Source organism: Cupressus sempervirens, chromosome 2 (genome assembly GCF_028749045.1).
Source record: "Cupressus sempervirens isolate cs-2001-9-10 chromosome 2, ASM2874904v1, whole genome shotgun sequence".
NCBI classification, from domain to species: Eukaryota; Viridiplantae; Streptophyta; class Pinopsida; order Cupressales; family Cupressaceae; genus Cupressus; species Cupressus sempervirens.
In genome coordinates this window covers 765172149-765196149 of record NC_143119.1, presented here as the reverse complement: position 1 = coordinate 765196149, position 24001 = coordinate 765172149, and the positions used below count along the sequence as shown (strand labels likewise).

Below are 24001 nucleotides of genomic sequence, written 5' to 3'. Positions count from 1 at the left end.
GACATACCACATAAACAAAAGACACACCATACAGCAGAAGACATACGAGAAGATACCGTACTGTTAGAAGTTGCAATCTAGAGACTCCTTTGTTAAATTTTGCAATTGTCCACATTACACAAAATTGAATCAGGATATTGTACGACCTTTTCAGAGCACCATATGGCCATAAAAAGAAGTTGGAAAACACCACCAATGCAAATATCATATGGCCACCGTGGAAGGGTGTTATAAAGAACACTAGACCATATCACCCATACACAGCACAAGACATCACACGGCTGATGAGACAGAAGAGAGAATTCACCGTACAAGCATAGAAGGAATACAGATCACTACTGTACGAACATCAAATGAACCTAAAGAAGCACACGCTAAGGCAACATCATATGAACCTGGAGAAGCACACGCTAAGGCAAAGTGCCATAGTGCCAATCTGTAACCCTGACGTATGGTTGTACTCATGCAGAAGATTGGCAAACTTAGGTACGTTAGTTGTGAAACCATTTTCAAAAAATTGTTTCTGGCAAAACAAGAGGAATAGTCATGGAGAGTGCAGGAAAGAGGGCTTGGAAGAAAAAATTAGAAGATTAATCCAGTAGCACAATGAACAAAAATGTACAAGCTTTACCATCAGGAGTGCTTATTGCAGGAAGTACAAGAAAAAAGTAGGCAAGGGCACAAGTACAACCGGCTGCAACTATTCACCTTACACCTTAGAATGTCACGTTTGAGGGTTTGAACAGGTTAGAGTGTAGGAAGTGGTGGCAGGAGAGCCCGAATGACCATTTTGCGAAGAAAAACATATGGAGGGCGCAGGTGGAATGGGCATTGCGGATGCCAGTGTTCTACATTCGCGACTTCGAGGGTTTTCTCCGCACCATGCTAGAAAAATACGACCGATTCTCGTGAACAAGTTAATTTCCTTATCTGGGACAGAACCTCGTGATATCTTTTAGAGCAACAAACTTCACCAAGGTGTTTGGTATACCTAGTCATGTGCAAGGAGGGAGAAAAATTAACAAGCCAAAGAAACTAAGTCAGGGAGTAAAGGCACAGCTCGTAGAACTAGTATGTGGTAAACGGCCTCACGCAAAAAGTGAAGCTTTAATAGATACTTCGAAGGGAAAAGGATTCAAGAAATCCAATGTACAGGAAAGGCACTGGCGTTGTTTGATGGACCTAGTAAAAAGTACTCACTAGATCGAGTAGGGCATCAAATATCTCATTTTTATAGGTGACCATGATGAATGACATCATGAATGACGGAGTATATGACTGGGCATCTTTATTGGCTGAGCACATAAATGAGTTCATGACATTGCAACACAAAAGATTCTATATGCCACACTAAGCTATCAATCTATTTCTCGACGCCACAGCACGGATGATACCTAATGATAGACTGGAGCTCATGCCAGGTCCGATAGAACCAAGGAAGCCTCTAATCATGCAGTGGAAGCACCTTGATACTCCAGAACGGCAGAAGGCCATCGAACAAAAGAGGTTGCAATAGGAGGTAGAGAGCTCAGAGCACAAGAACATTGATAGTTGGAGGCAAGACACATCCTCCGAGGACACTAATGATTCGGAGGAGGTGAAGGATGAGAACATCGAGATTATCACAGTGCCACCACTATTGTTTTTGAGGTCCCTCACAACTGCTTCTCACTCTCACTTAGTTCCAGCAGGTGTTCACATTTCGAGATTTGGACTGTTTAGGTAGCCTGTGGTTATGACCCCAATCACCGTAGCAGCCAGACCAGCAGCGCAGCTAGCACTTTGGCCATCAATCTGACCAACATTAGCACCTCTAGGAGTGGCTGAGCCTTCAATCAACTGAGAGGCTTTGCCAGCTATAGTCGTAGTTCTACCAAAGATAGGAGCTGAGACACATACAGCCGTAGTTATACCCAATGATGAGGTAGAGACACAAGAGGGAGTGATGGAGGTACTTGTGTAGGAGGTTCCTAAGAGTTCGGGGACACCACAGGTCAGACTAGAGGTAGTGGGATCTCATGCAATGGTGACAATAGACGATGCATTATTGACCGATGAGGACACTGCAGCCGAGGACTTAAGTGAGCAGGAGCTAAGTGGGTATTTGGGTAGGAGGTTCAGCATCAGATTGGTAGTGCCGACACTTGTCACTATTTCACCCATGAGAGAGGTACCCGAAGTGATAGATCCTCTAGCCCTAGCAGAGAGTCATCCTACCGTCACAATGGAGCCACTACCACCCCTGCCTCCAACAAGGAGCATGACTAAGAGGATGTTGGAAGCAGTAGAGACAACAATGGCCATAGAGCCCACCACGCCATATGACCCTTCGCCAATTATAGAGGAGGACATGGTGACATACTTAGCAGATGTACTGACTCGAGGTAGACGAGTAGTCGTCTCGGCATAGAGGCGCCTTGGAGTCGGTAGTACGGGAGTTGGAGCAAGTCTTGGCATTTATGAGGGTTGGTTGTCCAGCGGCCTTCTCCATATGTTTCAACGAGAAAGGATGGCTGAGCATAGACCCCAGAGATGCAGGAGGAGTGGAATACTCAAGAGCCTATGGTGGAGAACAGAGTCAAGCAGCTCACGCTAGGGATAGTACAAATGTATCGGGAAGCATACTATGCCTTGCACAAGAGTGAGGTGGATCAAGTAGTAGCAGTAAGGGCTCGGGAGGAGACAACTACCAAACTAGCCTCGGTACAAGCGAGTTTGACCACCCAACAGGTGGCTTGGGAAAAGGAGCGCGCCACACTCATTGTTGAGAAGGCAGCAGTTGTATCTCAATTGGGGGATGCGAAGAAAGAATTAGATAAAAAGGAAGTGGAGCTCCAAAGGACAGCTGACATGATGAAGAGAGCAATAGAACTGCAGATGCAGGCTAAATTGAATTTGGATGCTCGAACGCAGCAGGTACATGAGTTGCGGGCATAGCTGAACGAGCTTTGGGCACAGAGGACATCTACGACACCAACTAGATCAGGGATGCAACCCTCTACTTCTTAGTTTGTTATAAGTCTTTATGTAATTAATAGTTTGAGTCATATTTTTAATTTTGATGTAAAAGTTGTCTCTATTTTGTCGTCCAAGGACGACTTTACTTTTTGGGGGGAATGATGTTGTCGGTAAGAACTATATTATAGCCGACGTGCAGAGTTAGTATCAAAAAAGTTGCATGACGATTGAGTCACCCCTTCGGGAGGTATATGTACATCATCCGACTAGACTTATGGATCATCATTGTAATTGGAATTGCATATATGCTTACATTCTAATCTATTAATGTGATAAGTATCCGTTTACCCTGTACGGTAAACACTAATCTTCTCTACTCCTCAAGTACATAGTTAGTCATACATTATTAGAAATATTTTTTTATTAATTAATTAGTTATATATGAAGAATATATTCATATCACATCATTATTCCATATGCTTCTTTACTTGACCTTGAAAATCTGCAATTGATTGGTGAGCTTATCTCACATTATCAAACATCACTCCACCTACCACAAAATTGTCTTCAAGTTGACATTAAAAATCTATGACTTGTCATTGTAGAAAGTAGTTTTGCAACATGCACAATTGGAGGACTTCCTCTAGTGCGATTGCCTTGCCCAATTTAGCTAGATCAAAGCCTAACAACAAGTCCAAGTGATGTCATTCAAGTGAGACTCTAGCCTCTATGACATAGGTTTATAGCTCACAATGAAGAACATGATAGCAATGATGAAGAAGAAGAAAAGAGCTTGCTTACTTTATGATTATTTCTTGGTAGTTGGTCATTCTCTGACATGTGCTTGCCAATTCAATGTGTTTTATAGAAACTGCGTTAGAACATAGCCACCCTTCATCAGTTTCTTGGCACCTTTTTTGACATTTTTCATCTCTCCATCTTCCATTGAAGGTGTCATACTGCCATTTCCATCATAATTAGAGGAATTTGAATTGATATCAGCAGCCACGTCTTCAATTGAGACTCTTCTCACATGTTTCTCCAAATTCACAGTGTTTACGAGGACTAATAAATCTGATGGCTTTTTATGTCATTATTTTTCAAGCTCTCTCTAAGCAAATTCAATGATGAGGATCTCTCTCTCTCTCTCTCGTCCATGTTGGAAATTTGATGGAAGACAGGACTATGTTGTGAATGCTCTCCTTCCATGGCTCCTCAGTCCTCACTCTTATTATCATCATTGTGCAACTCTTTTCAATTGGAAAGGCATCATTGACATTGAGAACCAGATTTGCCAATTGAGCTCGAGCTCCTGCACTTCTTTTGAAGCCTAATTGACCAGCTTGGATTTTATTCCAAGGAAGCACTAATTGAATCAACAAGATCATTGCTCGCATATGTTGCTTGTCATTAAGGAATTAAATGACAAAATAGAAAAGACAAAGTAATTACCAATAATATAAGATTTCCCACAGTTCTATGTCATTCCAAAGGAGGATTTTGAATACTTCAAAATTTGATGTTTGATTGAGTTGCTTTGAAATAAACATTTCCAACATGTCACAAAAACAAGTAGAAAATATCATAAAATATTTTGACTAATGTCACATGTATAGCTTCTAATTTTAAAAGCCTGTCCATCAAGTTTTGTTGAGTTTTCTTGTTTCTTGCAACCTACGTGGCTTCTAACAATTTCAATCTATACCAAAAGACAAAACAAAAAACAAGTATGTTTTAATAAAGCATAATGCTACTAAAACACCGACTCAAAGCTTTCATCTATAACTCTTATTACTAAGTAACCTAAACAGAAAATTAATATTCAAAATTCATCTATGTGTGTGTGTGTGTACATACATACATACATTAATTTTGTAATAATAAAATTTCTGATTTAGAGGGCTTTGCAAGTTGATCACTCTTCTTGAAATAGAGCTAACACTCATTGGTGCCCCATAAGGAAGGATGTGTAAAGGTGAACTTTGATGGGGCTTCATGGGGTTCAGTTTGAAGCAGCCCAGAATGGAATTCAGCTTATACAAAAGGTTCATTTAGGAGACTCGTTAATAATTATTAAAATAATTCAGCAAAGAGAGATGGTAATCACAAAAAATTCTTCCCCATATTCTGGTGGGGCTATTAGGATTGGATAAATTTTTCTCACATTTATCCTAAAGGAGGTCAATGGATCAGCTGAATCAGTCATTAAAATGATTGCAAATCATGCAAGAGTTGAGTTGACAGACTATCAGGAGTCCTACGTCAAATTGAAGAGGTTGATAGGATGATCAAATGATCAGTTTGTTAGAGACCATAGGGGGTGGTATTCGTGAAGTCATTGCAAAGGATGACACAATGTGGACTGGTGGTTTATCTTGCCACGAAGTAAGGCAACAGAATCATTTGAAACAGAGATTAAGATATGCCATAATGCCAAAGACAGGCAAATGGAATTAATGGGCTTGCTAACAAACAATAGACTCAAGAGTATCTTCAACACGGATGAGAAAGAAGTTTGGGAGGTGATAAAACTTGTCTTGGGAGATGGTTTTCTTGTGCTTCAACCATAAATTTAGGTAGAATATCAATTTTTTCTCTTCATGGCATGGTTGAAAGAAGCTCAAGAGGACAATTTTATTATCAAAGGGATAATACAAAAGCCATCCAAGGCTCGGTAGGGACTGCAAGTGCGATACTTCTCAGTTATAGTGACCCTGGGCATTGGGTTGTCATTGCATGGGGATTCATGGCCAAGAGTGACTCTACATTAGAACAGGTTGTGGATACCCTTTATCATTTGGAAGACGATGATGTATGAGGAGGCCAGGAGGTGCTAAGTGATGGGAGTGGTGGAGTTGTCAAAGGAGAATGTTGGTCTGCAGTTAGCAAAGCATGTCCAACCTATGGTATTGCTGATGGCCCCACAAGGAGATCAAGTAGAGGAGATAGAGATGGTCAAGGAGGCTAGTCTAGGGTGCTTATCTTTTAGATGCGTTTAGAGGTGACAAGTCATGAGTTTATTGGTTCCATTTCATAAATTTTGTCTATCATTCATGAGACATTTTTTGTAGTTCGGATTGTAGAATTTTACAATTGATACTGCAAAATGTATTAGATCTTGTTGAAAGGAGAAAGAAAAATTGTAGATAAAAAACAGAGGAAATCAGAGTTGTAGAATAAAAATGAATCGTATTTCTCATTAATCATTGTGCTCACTAATTACAAAGCATGTAGATTTATACAAAGATAACAATCGTTTGAAAAAGAGAATTACTGTAAGACAATCTCAATTATCTATAATGTAGTCGGTATACTTTCCTAAGACTCAAGTTCACCAAAGCAAGAAATGGTGATCCACATGTTACAGACCAGAACAAAAGCTGAACCAAATGTTTGAATTAACTAACACCAACACCACAGTAAAGAGGAATGAGGGAAAATCCAGTGAGAATAAACCTCCCCTCGCCGCTTCCCCCAAATTCACACTAACTTTAGATGTCTACTACCATGATGTTATGTACTTCATCCCCAAAAGGATGTTCAGAATGCTAAATGCAAGAGATAGTATAGCCCTCCACAGTGTGAAAATATGAAGTAAAAGGTAGATGCAGGAAGAAACAAAACCAAAGATGTATGAATGAAATCTCCCCAATCCTGAAAATAATATGTAGGAAGAAAACTCAAGGCAAACAATGATTCCAAACTCTGCTCAATGGTTTCCACGTCAATGTTGAATGTTGTCATAATCAAATCAAACATTGCTGAAAGTGACAATCTCAAATATCCTAGAAACTAATGTAAGCACAATGCAAAGACTCATGTATCTCCTCAGACGACAAATAGATCTACTTTGAATGTTGCGCCAACATATCCACACTCATATTAAATTGTGAGGAACAATAATATAGAGAATGAAGAAGAGGGTCAGAAGGGTCCCTCACAACAATTGAAGCAGAATCACCTTCATCACAGATAAGATGTATGAAATCAATATTCTATTCTAGATCTGCAATATGAGGTTCCACAAATAAGTCTGAAACACCTATCAATACTTAATCACAGAAAACCATATCTGAAAGACATTTTGCAAAGAATCACTGGAAGGTTTCAATGAAGAAACTCTAGAAACAACATGTGCAAAAGGATTATAATTAAACTGATCATCCAAGAAGGATGTGTCCACACAAGATGGAGCAGCAAAAATCTTAGTATCATCCATATAAGTTTGGATATCCAAGGAAACATCAATTTCAAATGAAGAATCAATGTCTCCATACAATTGCCAGATGATGGTCCAAGCAGTGAAAGGGTGCTCTATATGATGTAAAATATTCTCAGACACAGTAAGACATACTAGTCCATAGACAATATCATTATTATCAAACCATGCACTTTTCCGTTCATAGTTGGTTGGCTCAGGAACATGTCCAAGGAGATAGGATAGTAGATCCTGCTCAAGGCAACATTTCTTTATCCCTTCTTTCCAAGAAAAATAGTTCTTTGAGGTTAGCTTGACAACAGGAGCATGAAAATAATTACCGGACATGATCAATCCTCCATAAATAGAACTTTATCTTAGTTTGTGATTACAAAAAGAAACACATTAACCCCCAATCTAATGAAAAAGTTTCAATCTAAAATAGCTCTGGTCTGAAATAAAATTAATGCTCCTCCTTCCTAGCAACTGTGGGCTCTGATATCATGTAGAATTTTGCAGCTGCTACTGCAAACTGTATTAAATCTTGCTGAAAGATAAAGCAAAATTGCAGATTAAAAACAGAGGAAAACGGAGTTATAGAATAAAAATGACTTGATTTTCTCGTTAATCATTGTGCTCACTAATTACAAAGCATGTAGGATTATATAAAGATAACCACCGTTTGGAAGAGAAAATTACAGTGAAGACAGCCTCAGTTATCAGTAACGTAGGCAATAAACTGGCCTCAGACTCAAGTTCACAGAAGGAAGAAGCGATGATCCACATGTTACGGTCCCAAAGGTGAACTGAATGGTAGAATTAACTAAAACTAACACGGATGTCATCCTCTTAGTGCAATATAAATATATATATATAAAATGTAAGATTGAAATATATTTTAATTTTACCTTTAATTTCCTACCAATATATCCCTTGAACCTCCTATAGATGTAAGTGCTACTAAATGTCAAGGAAGCCATTTCACTTGCATGCAAATTTGCCAACGGTGAGAATGATAATTAAGATTTCTTCCATATTCAGGAATATAGGGCTTAAAGAATCATAGTCGAGCATTAGAATCTTGGGTGCCTAAAAACGATGCTGTAAAATGTAGTTCATTATTAAGTTGTGAAAATAAAATGCACAAAACCCGGTCTACTACACTATTTGCAGAACATACTGTATAGCAGAAATAAAAATACAGATAAATAGTAGAGCCTTGCTCCACGTAGAAAGTTTTTAAACCCTCTTGCATTCAGGCGCACGACAACAACAACAACAACAGCAGAAGCTTCCTCAGCCACTACAAACAAGCAAACAGAGATGATTTTGGGTCTAAATACATACTGAGTAACAAGGAGCACATCAATTGTTGACGGATCGATCTCATCGAAGTACGGTAGTGCCGCCATGCCAGAATAAGCAAGATGGATTCCGCAGTCGAACTTCACAACCACAATGCATGTAAATGTAACATCAGTTCCATTTAAAAAATCAAGGGACAAACTCATCCAGTCGATAATTCTCAAGTATAAAATCCCATTAACAACTCTTTTATGAACAAAAAAAATTCTCTCTCTGAAAAATGAAGTTAGTCCTACTAACTGTGCAACTGCAAACGCATTAAAACTCTCTTCAACATATTTCCCCCAAAAGCGTAAAACCTGCAACTGGCTATTGTGCTCAAAGATTCTCAATAACACCTCAGATTTATGCAATTCAACTTTCCTTGGTAGGGGAAACCCAATATACATGTAAAATATTGTCCCAAAAAAGCAAATTTAGGCAATTATTGCTGAACATCAAAAGATCGCACACAGCATGCAGGCCAGCAAATGACACTAAACAACTGCGTTGAATAAAAGAAGAAAACGAAAAATTAAAACTGAACAAGCGGAAGAGGTAAATGAAATGAGGTTACCAGAACAGTCTTGTTCCTGTAGGTCATGTAAACACAGGAACGACCAACTTCATTGCCAGCCCCGAGCGGAGTGATGATCAACTGATCTGCCTCTCTCCATACCATCGATTCCTTCCGCTTCAATGTACTCATGGCTGCTAGTCCAAAACTGAAGCCTTCACAATGTTTCCTTATTCAGTGTATATGGCCTGTTTCAGCAAATTGTCCAAGATAACATATCTGAATTGAAAAGTTATTCTTCCTTGTTGAGAGGCAAAAAAAATTTAAAACAACTGCTGCCCAAAAATTCATAACGCAATTCGGAAAGAAAACTAAACCTTGGAGAAATGGAATGAAAAGTGAGGAGCGAGAGATCAGCTGGCATGCTGTTTGGTTTCAAAACCTCTTTCCCATTTTCTCACACTGTGTAGCAAGGAAAATCGTTAGGCTTTACTCTGATTGCAATTGATTCGAATGCAAAAAATTTTAAGGCGGAATTTTGAGCTCATCAAGAAGTGTCCAAAGAAAGAATGAAAGAAATTATTTTGTCTATTAGGCTTAAAATAGTTTATTGTACAGAGACCAAAGATAGTCTCTCGGACAGAGCACACAGACGAGACGAGAAAAAAATGGAACAAGAGCTCTTTGACAGCTGGAGTCCCTGTCTTTATAGAGATCATAGCAAGGCTTAGTAGTTGTGATCATGTGTTGAGGAAAACATTTTGAAATGTTTAACAAAATATAGTTTGTATGTAGTTTGAAAATATTTTAAGTTGAATAGTTTGTCTTGAAGTTTGAAGATTCAGTTTGCTTGTAAAATTTATAATAATTTGTTTATGAAGCATAAAAATAGAATAAAAAGATTATATTTATAAGTTAAAAAATAAAGATTACATAATATCTAATTTTATTTTTAATATTGACAATTTTTTTTTAAAATATATTCTAAAATAGAGTTGGAAAAGCCAAGACCGTCAAATCATGGAAATTATTTTTATCTAAATTTCTTTTGTATACAATTCTTAGAATCAACAACATACAATTCTTGTAATTATAAAATTTTAAAACAAATTATCTATTTTTTAACTAGGAAATAATAATTGATTTATTGATAAATTGAGTTTGAAAACGGGTCTAACAAAAATTATTAAGACACTCAAAAAAAAGTCTTGCATTTCAACCTTTTAAATTAAAAAAAAATTGACTCCAACTATTTTCAAGATAGTGAAAATCTCAATATAACAAACATATATTTTAATCATTATATTACTTACACATTATAAATCACTCCTAAATTTGTTTTCATATGATTCTAGCAATAAATTATAAATCACTCCTAAATATGCTTTAAAATGATCCTAACTCACAATAAATTAAAATACCTTGAAACTTCTATTCTTGTCTAAAATTATCACATTCCTAAAATGACAAAAAAATAAAATCAGCAATTTATAAATTATATTCACAAATTACCACCAATTCTATTAAAAAAAATCTATAAAAGTAAAAATAATAACCAAAAGTAACCAATCATTCGAAAGCACTATTATGTAATTGTCATATCTCGCTATATAGGTTTTTCCTGTTTGACAAGGGGAAAAGGATAGATAGATAGATAGATAAAAATTTAATGTCCACGAGGCTAAAAATAGTCTATGGGACAGCAAGACAACTCAAGCAGACTTAAGTAACAATGTTTGTTGCTTGTGTAGGATGATGATGAGTCCACCCAATTGCTCAATGTACTCTTTGTTGAATAAGTTATGCCAAGAACTGTCATATATAGTGTCCGCAAATTTATCTCTACTACTCTTGTAGGCTTCACATTCTAAAATAAAGTGTTGTTCAGTTTCCACTTTCCCAGAATTGCAGAATCTGCAAATTCTTTCTTCCCAAGCCTCCTTTGGCTTCTTCCAACGTTTGGTCTCACAACGAAGTTGGTGAGAGTTGGTTCTCAACTGAGCAATAAGAATTTTAGCCCTCCAAGAAATGTTGGCTCCTATGTATGCTTTTTGGAGTTGATCACAAGCGGGGTTGAACTCATTTATATAATATAATTTTTTCCTTCCGATCTCGCTTCTCCAATTTCTCTTGTAGAATTTCTCCATGACAAAGACCTTTATTTTTTTATTATTTGTGGGGCACATATTGAATTGAATATTCCATTTACTCATCCATTTGATGTTTTGTTGCATCCATGTCCTTTTTCGCTGACATAGTGTGTCACTAAAGACCACTTTAGGCCATCTATCCTCTTCCATTTTTTTAATTCTTTTTAGATAACTTAGAAGGCGAACCATAGCAAGTGCCTCAATAGGAGCAGCCCCCATTTCACTTAGCATGATATCATATGGAACAGTGCTTTTGATTTTAAACTTGCTTGTGATCAAGCGCTTTTGGATTCCTTCGATTTGTTTCCATTGTGCTATAGTAGTGTTGCTGGCCCATAATTCACACCCATAAAGAACAACTAGCAGCACAAGAAGACTGAACAAGGTTTGAATAGTTTTCCAATCCCACAACTCTGCTTCACGGCACCTATTCTGAAGAGCATAAAAAGCCTTCCAGCCACCTAATATCCTTTTATACCTGCAGCTAGACCAGCTTAGTTTTTTGTTGAAATCGATGCCAAGGTATTTATACTCCGCAACTTCTTCAAGAACACTTCCATTGTAATAAAATTCATGTTGGTGTTGTTTTTTATTATTAAAGAAAATCATAACCTTAGTCTTGCTGATATTGACCTGCATCCCCACCATTTCGCAAAAGCGCTCAAGAGAAGATAAATGATCTTGCAAACCATAGGCAGATTTGGCAATTAAAATGAGATTGTCCGCATATAGGAGCAGCTTTATAACAAATTCACCTAGCTGAATGCCTTCACTTTTTTGCATGTTTAACCACTCTTCCAGTTTGTCAATATATAAACCAAACAAAGTAGGAGATAAAGGGCAGCCTTGTTTGACCCCGATATCGCTCCTAAAACATTCTGAAATGCCATCTGAAGTTCTGATTTTAACTTTCACCTCTTCGTACATATTATGAATAGCAGCTCTGAGATGCATAGGAATCCCCAATTCTTCCATCCTAAACCAAAGCTTGTCTCTCGGGACGGTGTCAAAAGCCTTTTTAAAGTCGACAAAGCAACAAAATACCTCTTCCTTTTTCTCCCATTCTTTTTCAATAATGTGTCTCAAAGTGACATAGTGATCCACTGTCGAGTGCTTTGGCCTAAAACCAGCTTGCCCTTTAGCACGTTTATGGTTTTCTTCTGCCCATTTGCTGATCCTAGTTTCTATCATGCTACCAAAAAGTTTAGCAAAGAGGGGATTGATCATTATAGTCCTGTAGTTGGAGGGATTGTTAACATCACCACTCTTAAAAAGTGGTATTGCAAGGCTGATTGTCCAATCTTTCGGAAACCCTTCTTGGCAAATTTTGTTGAAAATTTCAGTGATGTGCGGTGCAAGAGTTTTCATACCCCACTTCAGATATTCTACTTGGAGTGCAACAAGGTCTTTTGCTTTACCTCCACCTAACTTCTTAATCCCTGCCTCTATCTCTTGCATAGTGAAAAGATTTGTATCATCATTGACCAAAGGTGGTTGTCCCACTCCACCCTCTTGTTCATAAAGTTTCTTAGCACATTCAAACCATTGGGTGGCAGTAATATTATTATTTTCAGTTTGTTTTCTCCTTGGTTGGAGTTCTTTCCAAAAACGTTTGGGGTTATTTCTGCCAAAGAAAATTAACTCCTCTCTCCTTGTGAACATAAAATGAGTTTTTTTCTTCTTTAGGATCTGTTTGTATGCCTTAATGTCAAGGTTAGTTTTATTTGACTCCCTTAGGTTTCTTCTAGCCCTCTTGCATTCCTTATCAAACCAAGCATTGGCTGGAAAACAATTAGTTTCAGATTTTCTAGTTTTTGCTCTCTTGCATTTTGAAAGAGCCTCATGAATCAAATTTGATAAATCATAACTGTTAACACCATGTTTATACATAGGGTGTCCCATACAAAGTTCCTTAAGAGTAGTTCTGAAAGTGTTACTGTTTTCTGAAGTTAACAAAATTCTGCCCTGAGAAGGGGGGTATTGAGGGCCTTGGGTTTTTGCTCCAATCCGCCTATCCTTTGCCCAATACAAATTTACATACAGCGGTCTATGATCTTATTTGAGATCCCAAATGTGTTCTCCAATTGCAACTGCTTCAATATTTTCATACAAATTCTGTGAACAAATTACATAATCTACCACACTTGCTTTGATGTATGTGTTGCAAGTGAAAGTGCCTGACTTAGCCCATCTAGCCAAACCATTACAAATTATGAGATCAAATGTGCCACATAGAGTGATCAATTCTTCCCCAAAATGATTGCAGCCTTTAGCATCTTCGGATATTCTTTCCCATTGATGATTTCTTTCTTCTGTGAGCCAAATAGGGTTATCATATACTTTGGAGCTGAAAATACTTGCTTGCCAATTTGCTGTCCTAGCATTGAAATCTCCAACAAGAAGAACATCCCCATGCTGCGAAAAAATAGCAACATCTTTCTTTAACGCAACATAGGGGTCATTGTGATCTAAGCCACACTTTTTATAAGTTTTAGATACTTGTGGAGCAAAGTAACAAGCTGCAATCCTGATAAGAGTGTTATTTTCCACAATTTTGAGCCATATGAATTATTTATTAGAATCAGTCTTTTCCAACTGAATGGCACAACCTTCCCTTTCTTTTACTAGAACCATTATACCTCCATAACCTTTACCATTTCCCACTACCTCATTCCACACTGCCATCTTCCAGTAGCCTTCAAACAATGGGGTCTTACATCCCTCATGCTCATGTGTCTCTATGAGACAAATAATGTCTTTGCCTTATGCAATAGGTCCTAACCCAGGCCCACGTCTCCATGGATAACCTCTACAATTCCAACAAACTAAACTTAAGGACGCCTGGGTTAAGTTTGATTGCTATTTGTTTTGATGTGAAAGACTCGAAGTTGAGTTATTATCGCTAAGCATGATTGCTGATCTTGTTGTATCGCTGCATGCTAATGTGTTTGTTGCCACACCTTTGTTGCCTTCTTGCTGCCCTTCATTGGAGCGGTAGCCAAAATGAGCAATAATTGCTTTTCCCTTGAACATCCAAGCTCTTTTGCCTTCATTTCTAGCTATTCTAATTTTTTCCATTTCCATTCTTCTTTCTACTTGTTGTCTCATGGTTAAATCCTCCTCTATAACAAAGCGAGAACCCCTCAAGAGCTATTTTTTGTTAAGTAAATTTTGTTTGTCGCTAATGTTGGGCATGACTACCTTGATTGGCCTATTTCTCTCAACTTGTGGTTTGCCAACCCTCCAAGCTTGACAGATTTGTCCTTGCCACAACAACACATCTTGTAGGAAATCTCTCGTTAAGTCGAGGGTGTGTTCGCCTTCCCCATAATCTTTTATCCCTTTGATATTAAAAGCAGACATCTCAGAGGGAAGAATCAAATTTACATATTAAAAAAAGGGCATTCCATTATAAATGGGATTATATGTTTGAGTTTGGTTGCCCAATGCATTGCTGACTGCATAGCAATCTAATGGTGGCGACAAGAAATTTGGGGCCCAGTTGCTCAATACACGCTGGACAAATGCTTGGACAAGGAATACTCGGAGCGTCTACATGAAGTTTATCTTCCCTTGCCTTCTTTCATTTTAGTATTAGAAAAACTATACAGCTGCCATTGAGCTTACCAAACCCAACAAACATTGAATGAAATAGTTTGCTTGAAAAGATAAGATAAGATAAGATAAAATGTTAACATCTACGAGGCTAAAAATAGCCTATGGGACAGCAAGACAACTCAAGCAGACTTAAGTAGCAATGTTCACTATTTGTGCAGGATGATGATGAGTCCACCCAATTGCTCAATGTACTCTTCATTGAATAGGTTATGCCAAGAACTATCACATTCTAGATCTACAATTCGCTGAACATTCTACAGTTGGTTCTTCTCCAAATGTTGAACAAAGTATGTAAAAAAATTAAGCAAATTCGGGCCCAGATTGGGATATGAGCCTCGGAAGCCATGTGACTTGCATTTTTCAAGGGGATTTGATGACAACACGTGCCTTGATAGCATTAATGGTGGACATTTAGCTTATTTATTTGGAATGGACAGTTGTTTATGCCTCTATAAATTTTTTAGAAAATCAAAAATTCACAAAAACCCCAGGAAAATATGCCCATCCAATAGAAAATTGAGATTTTTCATTTGATAAATAGAATTTTTTAATATTTGCACTCAAACCTTATAGTATGTCGATGCTCAGCCACAAATTTTAATTGGAGGGGGGGTAAAAAAAAACATAAGTTCCCTGCTTAAAGGGGAACTAATAATGTTATTTGTTATATTTAATTCGCTGTATTAAAAGACTTTTAAGACATAAATCAATTTATTATCATGTATTTTAATTCTACAATGGATGTTGTGGTATTAAAAGACTTAAAGACACAAAGTCTCTGGGACAGAGCACACAGACGAGACGAGAAAAAATACAATAATGTTATTTGTTATATTTAATTCGCCGTAGTAAAAGACTTTTAAGACACAAATTAATTTATATCATGTATTTTTATTCTACAATGGACGTTGTGGTATTAAAAGACTTAAAGACACAAAGTCTCTGGGACAGAGCACACAGACGAGACGAGAAAAAATGCAATAATGTTATTTGTTATATTTAATTCGCCGTATTAAAAGACTTTTAAGACACAAATTAATTTATTATCATGTATTTTAATTCTACAATGGACGTTGTGGTATTAAAAGACTTAAAGACACAAATTAATTTATTGTCACTAATTTTAACTCTACAATGAACATTGTTGAAGAATCTGTTATGCACTAAAAATTGTGCACACTAATCAAAATGTAATCATTTCAAAGTGTTCTAAAGGTGTAGTAATAAAGATACATTTTAAATTAAATAAAATGATCAATTGTATGATATGATATAATATTTAACAATTATTTTTTAAATTTTTTTATTTTATTTTATTTTATTAAATTGAATTTTTTCTAATTATTTTTATATTTATTTTGTTAAGTTTTATGGTTTTGCATATTCAATTTAATAGAATATAAAATTATAAAATTATTGTGGCTTAAAAATTATAATCTAAAAAATAGGAATTATTTTATCATGAAAGATTTTTAATTAATCATATAACTTTTTTCTATGGCCAAAAGAGACCCCCTACTCCATACAACTAGTTCTTAAACTCCTCCTTTATGACCACAATCTTAAATTACAATAAAATAACAGCACGTGTTTATTAAAAAAGTATTTATTGTTTGTTACATGGAATCCCTTAATCCATAAGAATTGCTTATGAGTCTCCTCAAAAAACCAAAACTCTAAAGTGGATGTGTAACATGCTAATTTCTAGTAGCCAATTAATCTCTTACTTAAATACAATACATTTACTATATTAACCTAATGAAAGGAGTGACAATTATAACAGTTACTCTACACATTGACAAGAAAGAGAAATATGAGTTTAACCATAACTTTACAATTCATAAATATGAAATTTACAATAACATTTTGAATCTAGGTTCACATGAAATATAGTTAAAACTACCACGTCTATTTATTTTCCCTCATGGTCATTTAGAGAAATTGAATACTAACATGTAATGTGAGTTAATAACATAATTTAACTCTATATATACATATGTCAAATGAAATGGAGCAATCATAAAAATAAGTACCTGAAAAAATGCAGTTAATGTCCTTGTGTTGTACAAGTCTTGGCATATGAAAGAGAGGAAAAGCATTGCCATAGGTTTAACCTTAGGTATCCCCACACAATCTCTACCAAGAAAGGCCCTCCCTACCCTAGGATTTGGCTTGGGATACCACTGTCTTGTCATTGATCATCTTGGTGTTAGAGTGTCAGCTAGTCATCTGACGAGGCTATAAACACCTTCCAACAACCTATCTTCTAACTGCTAGCACTCTGACCTCTAGTGATCACAACAGCAATCATGCCACTAAACTACATTAGCCAAGGATTTTGGATGGGCATCCTATAAGACCAATCATCCACTACTCGACTTGACAACAAGAAAATATACAATGGACTACCATGAGCTGACTAAGTTGTTTACCTATGATTACTATTATTGATTTAGATTTACTTTTCCTTGCAAGGATATTCTCATCCTCATCCTTCATCTCGACCCTGTTGATCCTCATGGATGAATGGGTGAATCCTTAAGTGAATTCTAGTTTTTGAATATAGGCACTCCCATCTCATTATGCCCAATTTGGCCTATAACATTACTAAATGAGAAATATAATTCCTTTCAAATTATTTCAATATCATGCAGGTGTTGCACTCACCTCAGAGGGTATATTGACAATCCTCTTGTATGAGCTAACACTATTTAACAGAGATTCATTAAGAATGCACAATCATACTTGATGTGCTTTCATGAACATATTATTTCTAATTGCATAATGGCTCCTCCTTACATCAATATAGGAGAAACAAAAGAATAGATGCATAGATTGTGGATCATTCCAAATTATGGATTAATGAAAGGTATGTGTGCCTTCTTTGATAGGCAATCAGATGATTCTAAGGTTTGATTTATGGAAGAAAACATAAAGAAATATCAAAGTATAAATCATGACCTGAAGAAAGTATAGCTCGACTTGAGCACTACATGTAAACAATCAATGATGAATACGTCGACACTCCCATGCAAGAATGATCATGAATATTTGTCATGTATATGCATGTTGGATGTCTCAGCCAAAGATCGACGCTCTTAATCATTGTAAGCGTATGTGCACTTGCTTTGGAATAAGAACAGAGTTATGTGTGAACAGATGAATTCTGGCAAGGAGCATAAAGTAAAAACCTGAACTATGGACTGAGATGGGAGAAGAAATAACAATAAGTCATCATTGAGAGGTGAGCATAGCAATGCAAAGACCCATTGAATCTGTGCTCAGTTATGCAAGAAGTCTGAGGTGGCAAGGCGCTCAACAAGGCCATTTGTTCAAAAATATAATAAATTGTGATGAACCATTTAACAAACATAAGGTCTAATGGAATAAGAAGAAATATGAAAGGTGACCACACATGAAATAATATTATCATTTTGTTGGTAAACAGATTTGTCACTATAAAAGTGGCCCAACGGAGTGTATGTGGCAAATTGTTCACAATAGTTGGATAGGCCCTTGATATGTAGCCTTCCTCTGCGTTTAGAGGGGCAGCTCCCTCGTATGATGTAATTTTGAAGTTTTTCAAAAAAATGAAATTAAACTTTAAAAGATCAATAGAAAGCCATTGATGAAGAATGCACCAGATGACTTCAAATCTTTCCTAGACTAACTTAAACTACTATTTAAAACAATCAAGATCCATGCTTGAGAATTATCACTAGCACAATATTGATCCAAAGATTCATAAACATCTGCACAATACCATGAAAAATACTCATTGCAAAGAGAATCAATATTTCTAACAATTTAGATTCAAAAAAAGAGAACTCAAATTGCATGTTCCTTTATTTTCTTGAACCAAGAACTCGAGAGGAATTTTTTATGAAAAAGACAAAATTTGTACACACTTTCCAAATATTATCTTCTGATCAAAATTTTAGCATAGTGTTCCCTTTTTCTAAAGTCCAAAAAGCTCCTTTAAAAAGCCAAAAATGACTCCTTATATAGGCATAGATGTTAAGAACTACCCCTTTATGGTTAATAACTACATCCAAAATACGTAATTTTAGAGAGGTTAATTAACCTCACTAAAAAATGCCCTATACAAGGAAAACTCCAAAAACATAACTTCGGCTAGAATTACTAAGAATGCATATATACCCAATCACTAGTCTTCTAGCTATGAACTCTATCTATTTGGACATGACTGACTTATCCCGAAAAGTCCTATAAGCATTGAGGATGATCACCATTGAATCATAATTAGGAATGAACATGTTCTCCATCCTGAGTTTGGGCATAAAGTATTTATCTTGGATCTCTTATGACTCTTGTTGATAAGCAAAAATGTTGCAATCTTCCAGAGTGACTACGACCAAACTGAGCTTCATCATAGTTTTGGCATCTGACACTCAATTCTCCATTTTTGCATGAATTTTGGTACTAGAGGAATTGAGAAGAAATTGGCAATCAATATGTCGAAGATCATTTATTGTTGCTCCACCTGTGATAATAGAGACTAGTTCATCCGCAGCTTTCATTTTCAGTTGTTCACATGAAGCTATTAGTTTTTCCAATTCAGTGATTCCTTTGCTAATATTTATCATCTTCCAGTTGATACTTTTACTCTAGGTGCGTGTCTAATTCTCACTTGGATCAGCAATAATTTTCTCGAGAATTAGAGTGTTTATATCTAACTTGGACATTTCTTGTAGTTCATTAGCTAGTTTTTGCCAGAGACTTTCTATTCCTTGTTGCATTCTTGCTCTTTAGACATCTCTTGTATCTGTTCAATGGCTTTTCCATATATTTCCTTCACTCCAGTTGTGAGTTTTGAAGCATCTTCTATCATTCTATTTATCCAAGCTTCGATCATCATACTATGTGACTTGTGTTTGTTTACTCTTTCAATAACAGCATGATCAAGAATACCATCAGGGCTCGCTAAAGTTGGTGAAGTAACTATTACCTTTGCATTATAAGAATTGCTAACTACATTAATGTAAGACACTAGCATTTGAACTTGATCTTTGAGTTGCTCCTTTGATCTTTTCTCTTTCTTCGCTCTTTGTAACATTTGGGCAGTAATCCATTCAAAATGTTGAAATCTCTTTCTGCAATAGATGGACCAAGATCAACCTTATTCAAAATGAAATCTGATTCGGATAGATTGCCTGAAGTTTTATCAATGACCAACCTAGACATCACTTTAGTCTTTTTCACTTTAGGAGGCTTCAGAAAGAAACTAGAGATTACATCAAATAGAGGCAGGATCATCTGAACAACTTTCTTCTTCTTTTCGAGACTGGTTTGGAGCCATGAATGTGTAGTAGCTAGAAATGAAACTTGCATATCACCTATTGTATTTTCAGAAATCATCATCAAATCTTCTGAATTAGATAATTGATTATCTAACTACTTGATGTCTATTAATGATATCTCAGGAGGAGAGAGGCTTGAAGGAGAAATTAGTATGTCATGTGAGGATGTGACTGGAATGTGTTGTTCCACAATTTTAAGGGGTTCTTTGATCCTTCTCATTAGGTTCATTTCCTTCTTGATTCACTCTATCAAATTTACCTTTCAGTTTTGTCCTCCTTCTTTTGACTATAAACTTAGTCGGTTGATTTAGATCTTCATCTTTATCTAGATTACTCATATCTAATAGCTACATTTTCTCACTAGAAGTTGCCTCCAATGCCATTCGAGATGATTCTTCTTGATTACTTCTCCTCTCTTTACTTTGAAATTCATCAGTCAATTTTTTTGATATGATTCTACTAACCCATTCCCTTGTTCATTTAAGGGCATAGGCAATTCTTTTCTTCAGGCTTTTTAACTCCTGAACTAACCAAGCAATAGGGGGAGATCTAGTAATTCAATTTTCTCATAGTAGAAGGGATCGACCAAGGAAACTTAATCATCATTTATACCTGTCACATCGATATCCACCTTGAAGTCTATCACTTGCCTTACAGTAAGCCACATCCAATCTCTCTTCCTAACTTCAAAATCACTTTCACAATCTTCCTAAAAATCTTCTAGAGCTGGAAAGTTACCAAGGTTGGGGGTTAGCTTTAACTCATTAACTGCATAGCCTTTACTCTCATAAAGGAAACACGTGGTATAAGGATGCAAATTAATTGTGGCAATGGATCTCTCTATGTTCCTCGCATCTGATGCAGTATCACAACTATGATGTCTAATGCTGATAGGGAAAGGTATTTCATTTATCCTCCTGTTCTTGCAAAGCTTATTAATTTGACTAATCTGACTGCACATTTCAATCAAGACCAATTTATCATCGAAAAATCTAGGTAGCATAAGGGGATATCCATCATAGGCAGCTAACCTAATATAAGTGAACTTCGAGAACTGTATGAAAACACTTCCATACTTTTGTACTTTCATCGATGCTTCTAGTGAAATTTTGAGTCCCATGTTTCCCTAAATTTCTCATACAGTCAACATTGTGAATGCATCATTCACTCTTCTAAAATGGCGCAGGCTACTGTCATATTGTATATGAGGAATATGGTTGTAAATAATAGCCGTATCATCATATATACCTTGCCAGTTAAGCCCTAGCCAACTTTTGGTGCTTGCAATAGTGTAGAAGAGATAAGAAGTCATGTAGAAATAATCATTTGCTTGGAGTTCTATAAGTTGCCTATGTAGTGAGTCACTGATAATTTCAACCCAATCAATGTGTTGCTTCCCTTCACAGACCATGTTAATAAATAAGAACATCCAACCTTCAAACTCATGTGAATCCCGAAGTCCTATTATCCTATTTAATAGAGTTACCATATTTTCTATATCTTCTTTTAATGATGATCTATGGATGGGCTTGACTAGTTGGGATTTCCCTTTCCATGGTTGCGAGAGCCATGATCTGGCAATGGTGTTTAAACACTGAGTTTATATAGTACTCCTTGACAGTTCTTAAATTGATGTTGGCATATTGCACTCTAGTAGGTAATCATAAAGTAATGGCGATAAAGACAGGATCCAGATGGACGATCACTTTATTATTTAATGAAATGACTTCCCTGGTATTTGGATGATAGGCTTTCATGCATTTCAACACTAGATCAAGGCACTTTGCTGAGATGGGGTGCCCTCCTACTCGAGCTATGCTGCTTTCCAATATTTTTTGACTAAAGGGGTCTTGTCCTTGCTCAAGAAACAACCAAAAATCTTGAAGGCAAACACTTCCTAAGATGGTATCGCCAATGTCAGGAAGTGTACTTTTTAAATTTGGAGCATAATTCGGCCTTTGATATTTGTATTTCATGGTTCAACTGTTGATCCTTCCCGTTGATTACTTTAAATGCTTTCAATTCCCTCATGTACTTTACAAATTGGAGACTTCACAATTCAATTTAAAAATTATTCATAAAATATCCATACATCGCTTAAAGTTTCTTGTTGAGGTAATTTGATGAATATTTGTGGCTTAAAGCTTGGATTTTCCTTTAAAATATTTCTTCCTTTATTTATTATTGCACCAATTTGGGGTGTGTCTATGCTTTTAGGTTTGATGTATATTAAATTGCCACTTTATTTCAAAGCGTAAATGTCTACTTTGCATTCAAAGTATATCACCCAATTCTTCAAAAACTAGTGCGCACATTTACACGAACATTTGGGCAAATAGTTTGTGTTCTTTGTATATGCCATGCCTAGTAAAAAAAAACCACATATTATGCCTTTTTTATTTGTAACAAGATATGATTCAGATTCTCTATTCATCACTCCAATGCTTTTATGCATTATGTCGAACAAATAACATGCACAACATCCATGTTCTTATGCTCTAGGTTGACAGCATTCCATCACACAATTCATGTGCCTTGACTTAGTTTGGAGACTAGCATGTTCTATTAATACTTGATCTTCAAGTGTATAGGTTGGAGACTAAAGTTGTAATTCCCGCATCATCTCCTACTATTTCAAAATCTCCACATTGACTGCCATAGTGCAGGCCCTTTACCAAATAGCTCCCATACGTCACCTATCTGCCCACGACATAGAATATGGAGAGAAACTCATTGAAGTTGGTCTCGTGCCTTGATTGCAGCTTCTTCTGATACGCCTTGATGTGTCATATCTATCCAATCGATATTTTTCTCTTATTGCAAGATTATGGAATGCCTAAAAACCATGTTTGATGCGGTGGAGAGGGAGAGTTGAAAGTCACCTGTGTGTTGGAGGTTGAAGAATTATATTAAATAGTTCATATGCGGGGTCATCTTGGCTACTTTGATGTTTGAGCATCCTTCAAAACTTGGGAATATTGAATGATTTCCACCTACCAAATTTTCAAACATTAGATAACATTATGGTTTAATAATGAGGATGAGATTTCTTCAATATATTTGCAATCAGAGGTTTGAGAGCTTTGTCAAACTTGGAAGCCTTTTCTTTGATTTTGCATTATACCCATTGTCTCTACCTTTCATTTTTTCTTTACTTTTATCAACTGAAAGGTTAATAATCATCTCAAAAAAATGTGTTTTGAACCTCTAACCTTAACCTTTTTGGACGAGAGGTTAAGGTTAATGGTTCGGAATACGTGTTTTGAAATTTATCTTAACCTCTTTTAGATGGAGAGGTTAAGATTTCAAAGTGAAACACTTGTTTTGGACCCCGAATCTTAACCTTTTTAAATGTTAATGGTTCGAAATACATGTTTTGGCCCCGAACCTTAACCTTTTTCAAGGTTAATGGTTAATGATTTGGTTGAAAATACATATTTTGGTGTCTTTCATTAACCATTGATAATTTGAGACTCAAGAATTAGAATTCAAAAATTCAAAAAATAGAATAGAGCTAGGAACAAGCCAAAGATATTTGAAGAGATAAATTTCTTAAAACTCTAAGATAAAGTGACCATTTTAATGCTTAGATGGAGGCATATTCTTAAAATAATAATAGCTTAAAAAGGTGAGGATTGAGGCAAATTTTGATGTAAAGGAAACACGTTTCCAAGGTGACAGAATGATATTAATTTCACTCTCTTAATGTTTTAATACAAGGACTTGTACTTATTTATACTCATAGGTGTATGTACACATACATGCATATATGGTAGATCCTAAACATAAGTATTTTACATATACTTTTCAAAATAGACATATACATCTTAATTGACTTACACATATATTCATATACATGCTTGTACATGTATGAGTATACATAGGTATCATGGTG

The 24001-nt window shown here is 36.1% G+C and overlaps 1 protein-coding gene across 6 annotated transcripts in view; it reads right to left on the bottom strand.

The window, feature by feature from the left end:
* The window catches only part of LOC149575695 (cleavage and polyadenylation specificity factor subunit 3-I-like), a 53999-nt gene extending 44261 nt beyond the window's left edge, over window positions 1-9738 (bottom strand). Inside the window, exons 1-4 of one of the 6 annotated variants that reach the window (XM_089815460.1) lie at window positions 9640-9735; window positions 9395-9479; window positions 9078-9265; window positions 8504-8601 (exon numbers count right to left, since the gene is read on the bottom strand). In XM_089815460.1, the coding sequence (XP_089671586.1) occupies window positions 8504-8601; window positions 9078-9209 (230 nt within the window). In that variant the 5' untranslated portion in view covers window positions 9210-9265; window positions 9395-9479; window positions 9640-9735. Of the gene's footprint in view, window positions 1-8503; window positions 8602-9077; window positions 9266-9394 lie in introns of all 6 variants that reach the window. The other 5 variants (XM_089815462.1, XM_089815464.1, XM_089815459.1 and 2 more) reach the window with 5 other exon arrangements.
* Window positions 9739-24001: the final 14263 nt, after the last annotated feature.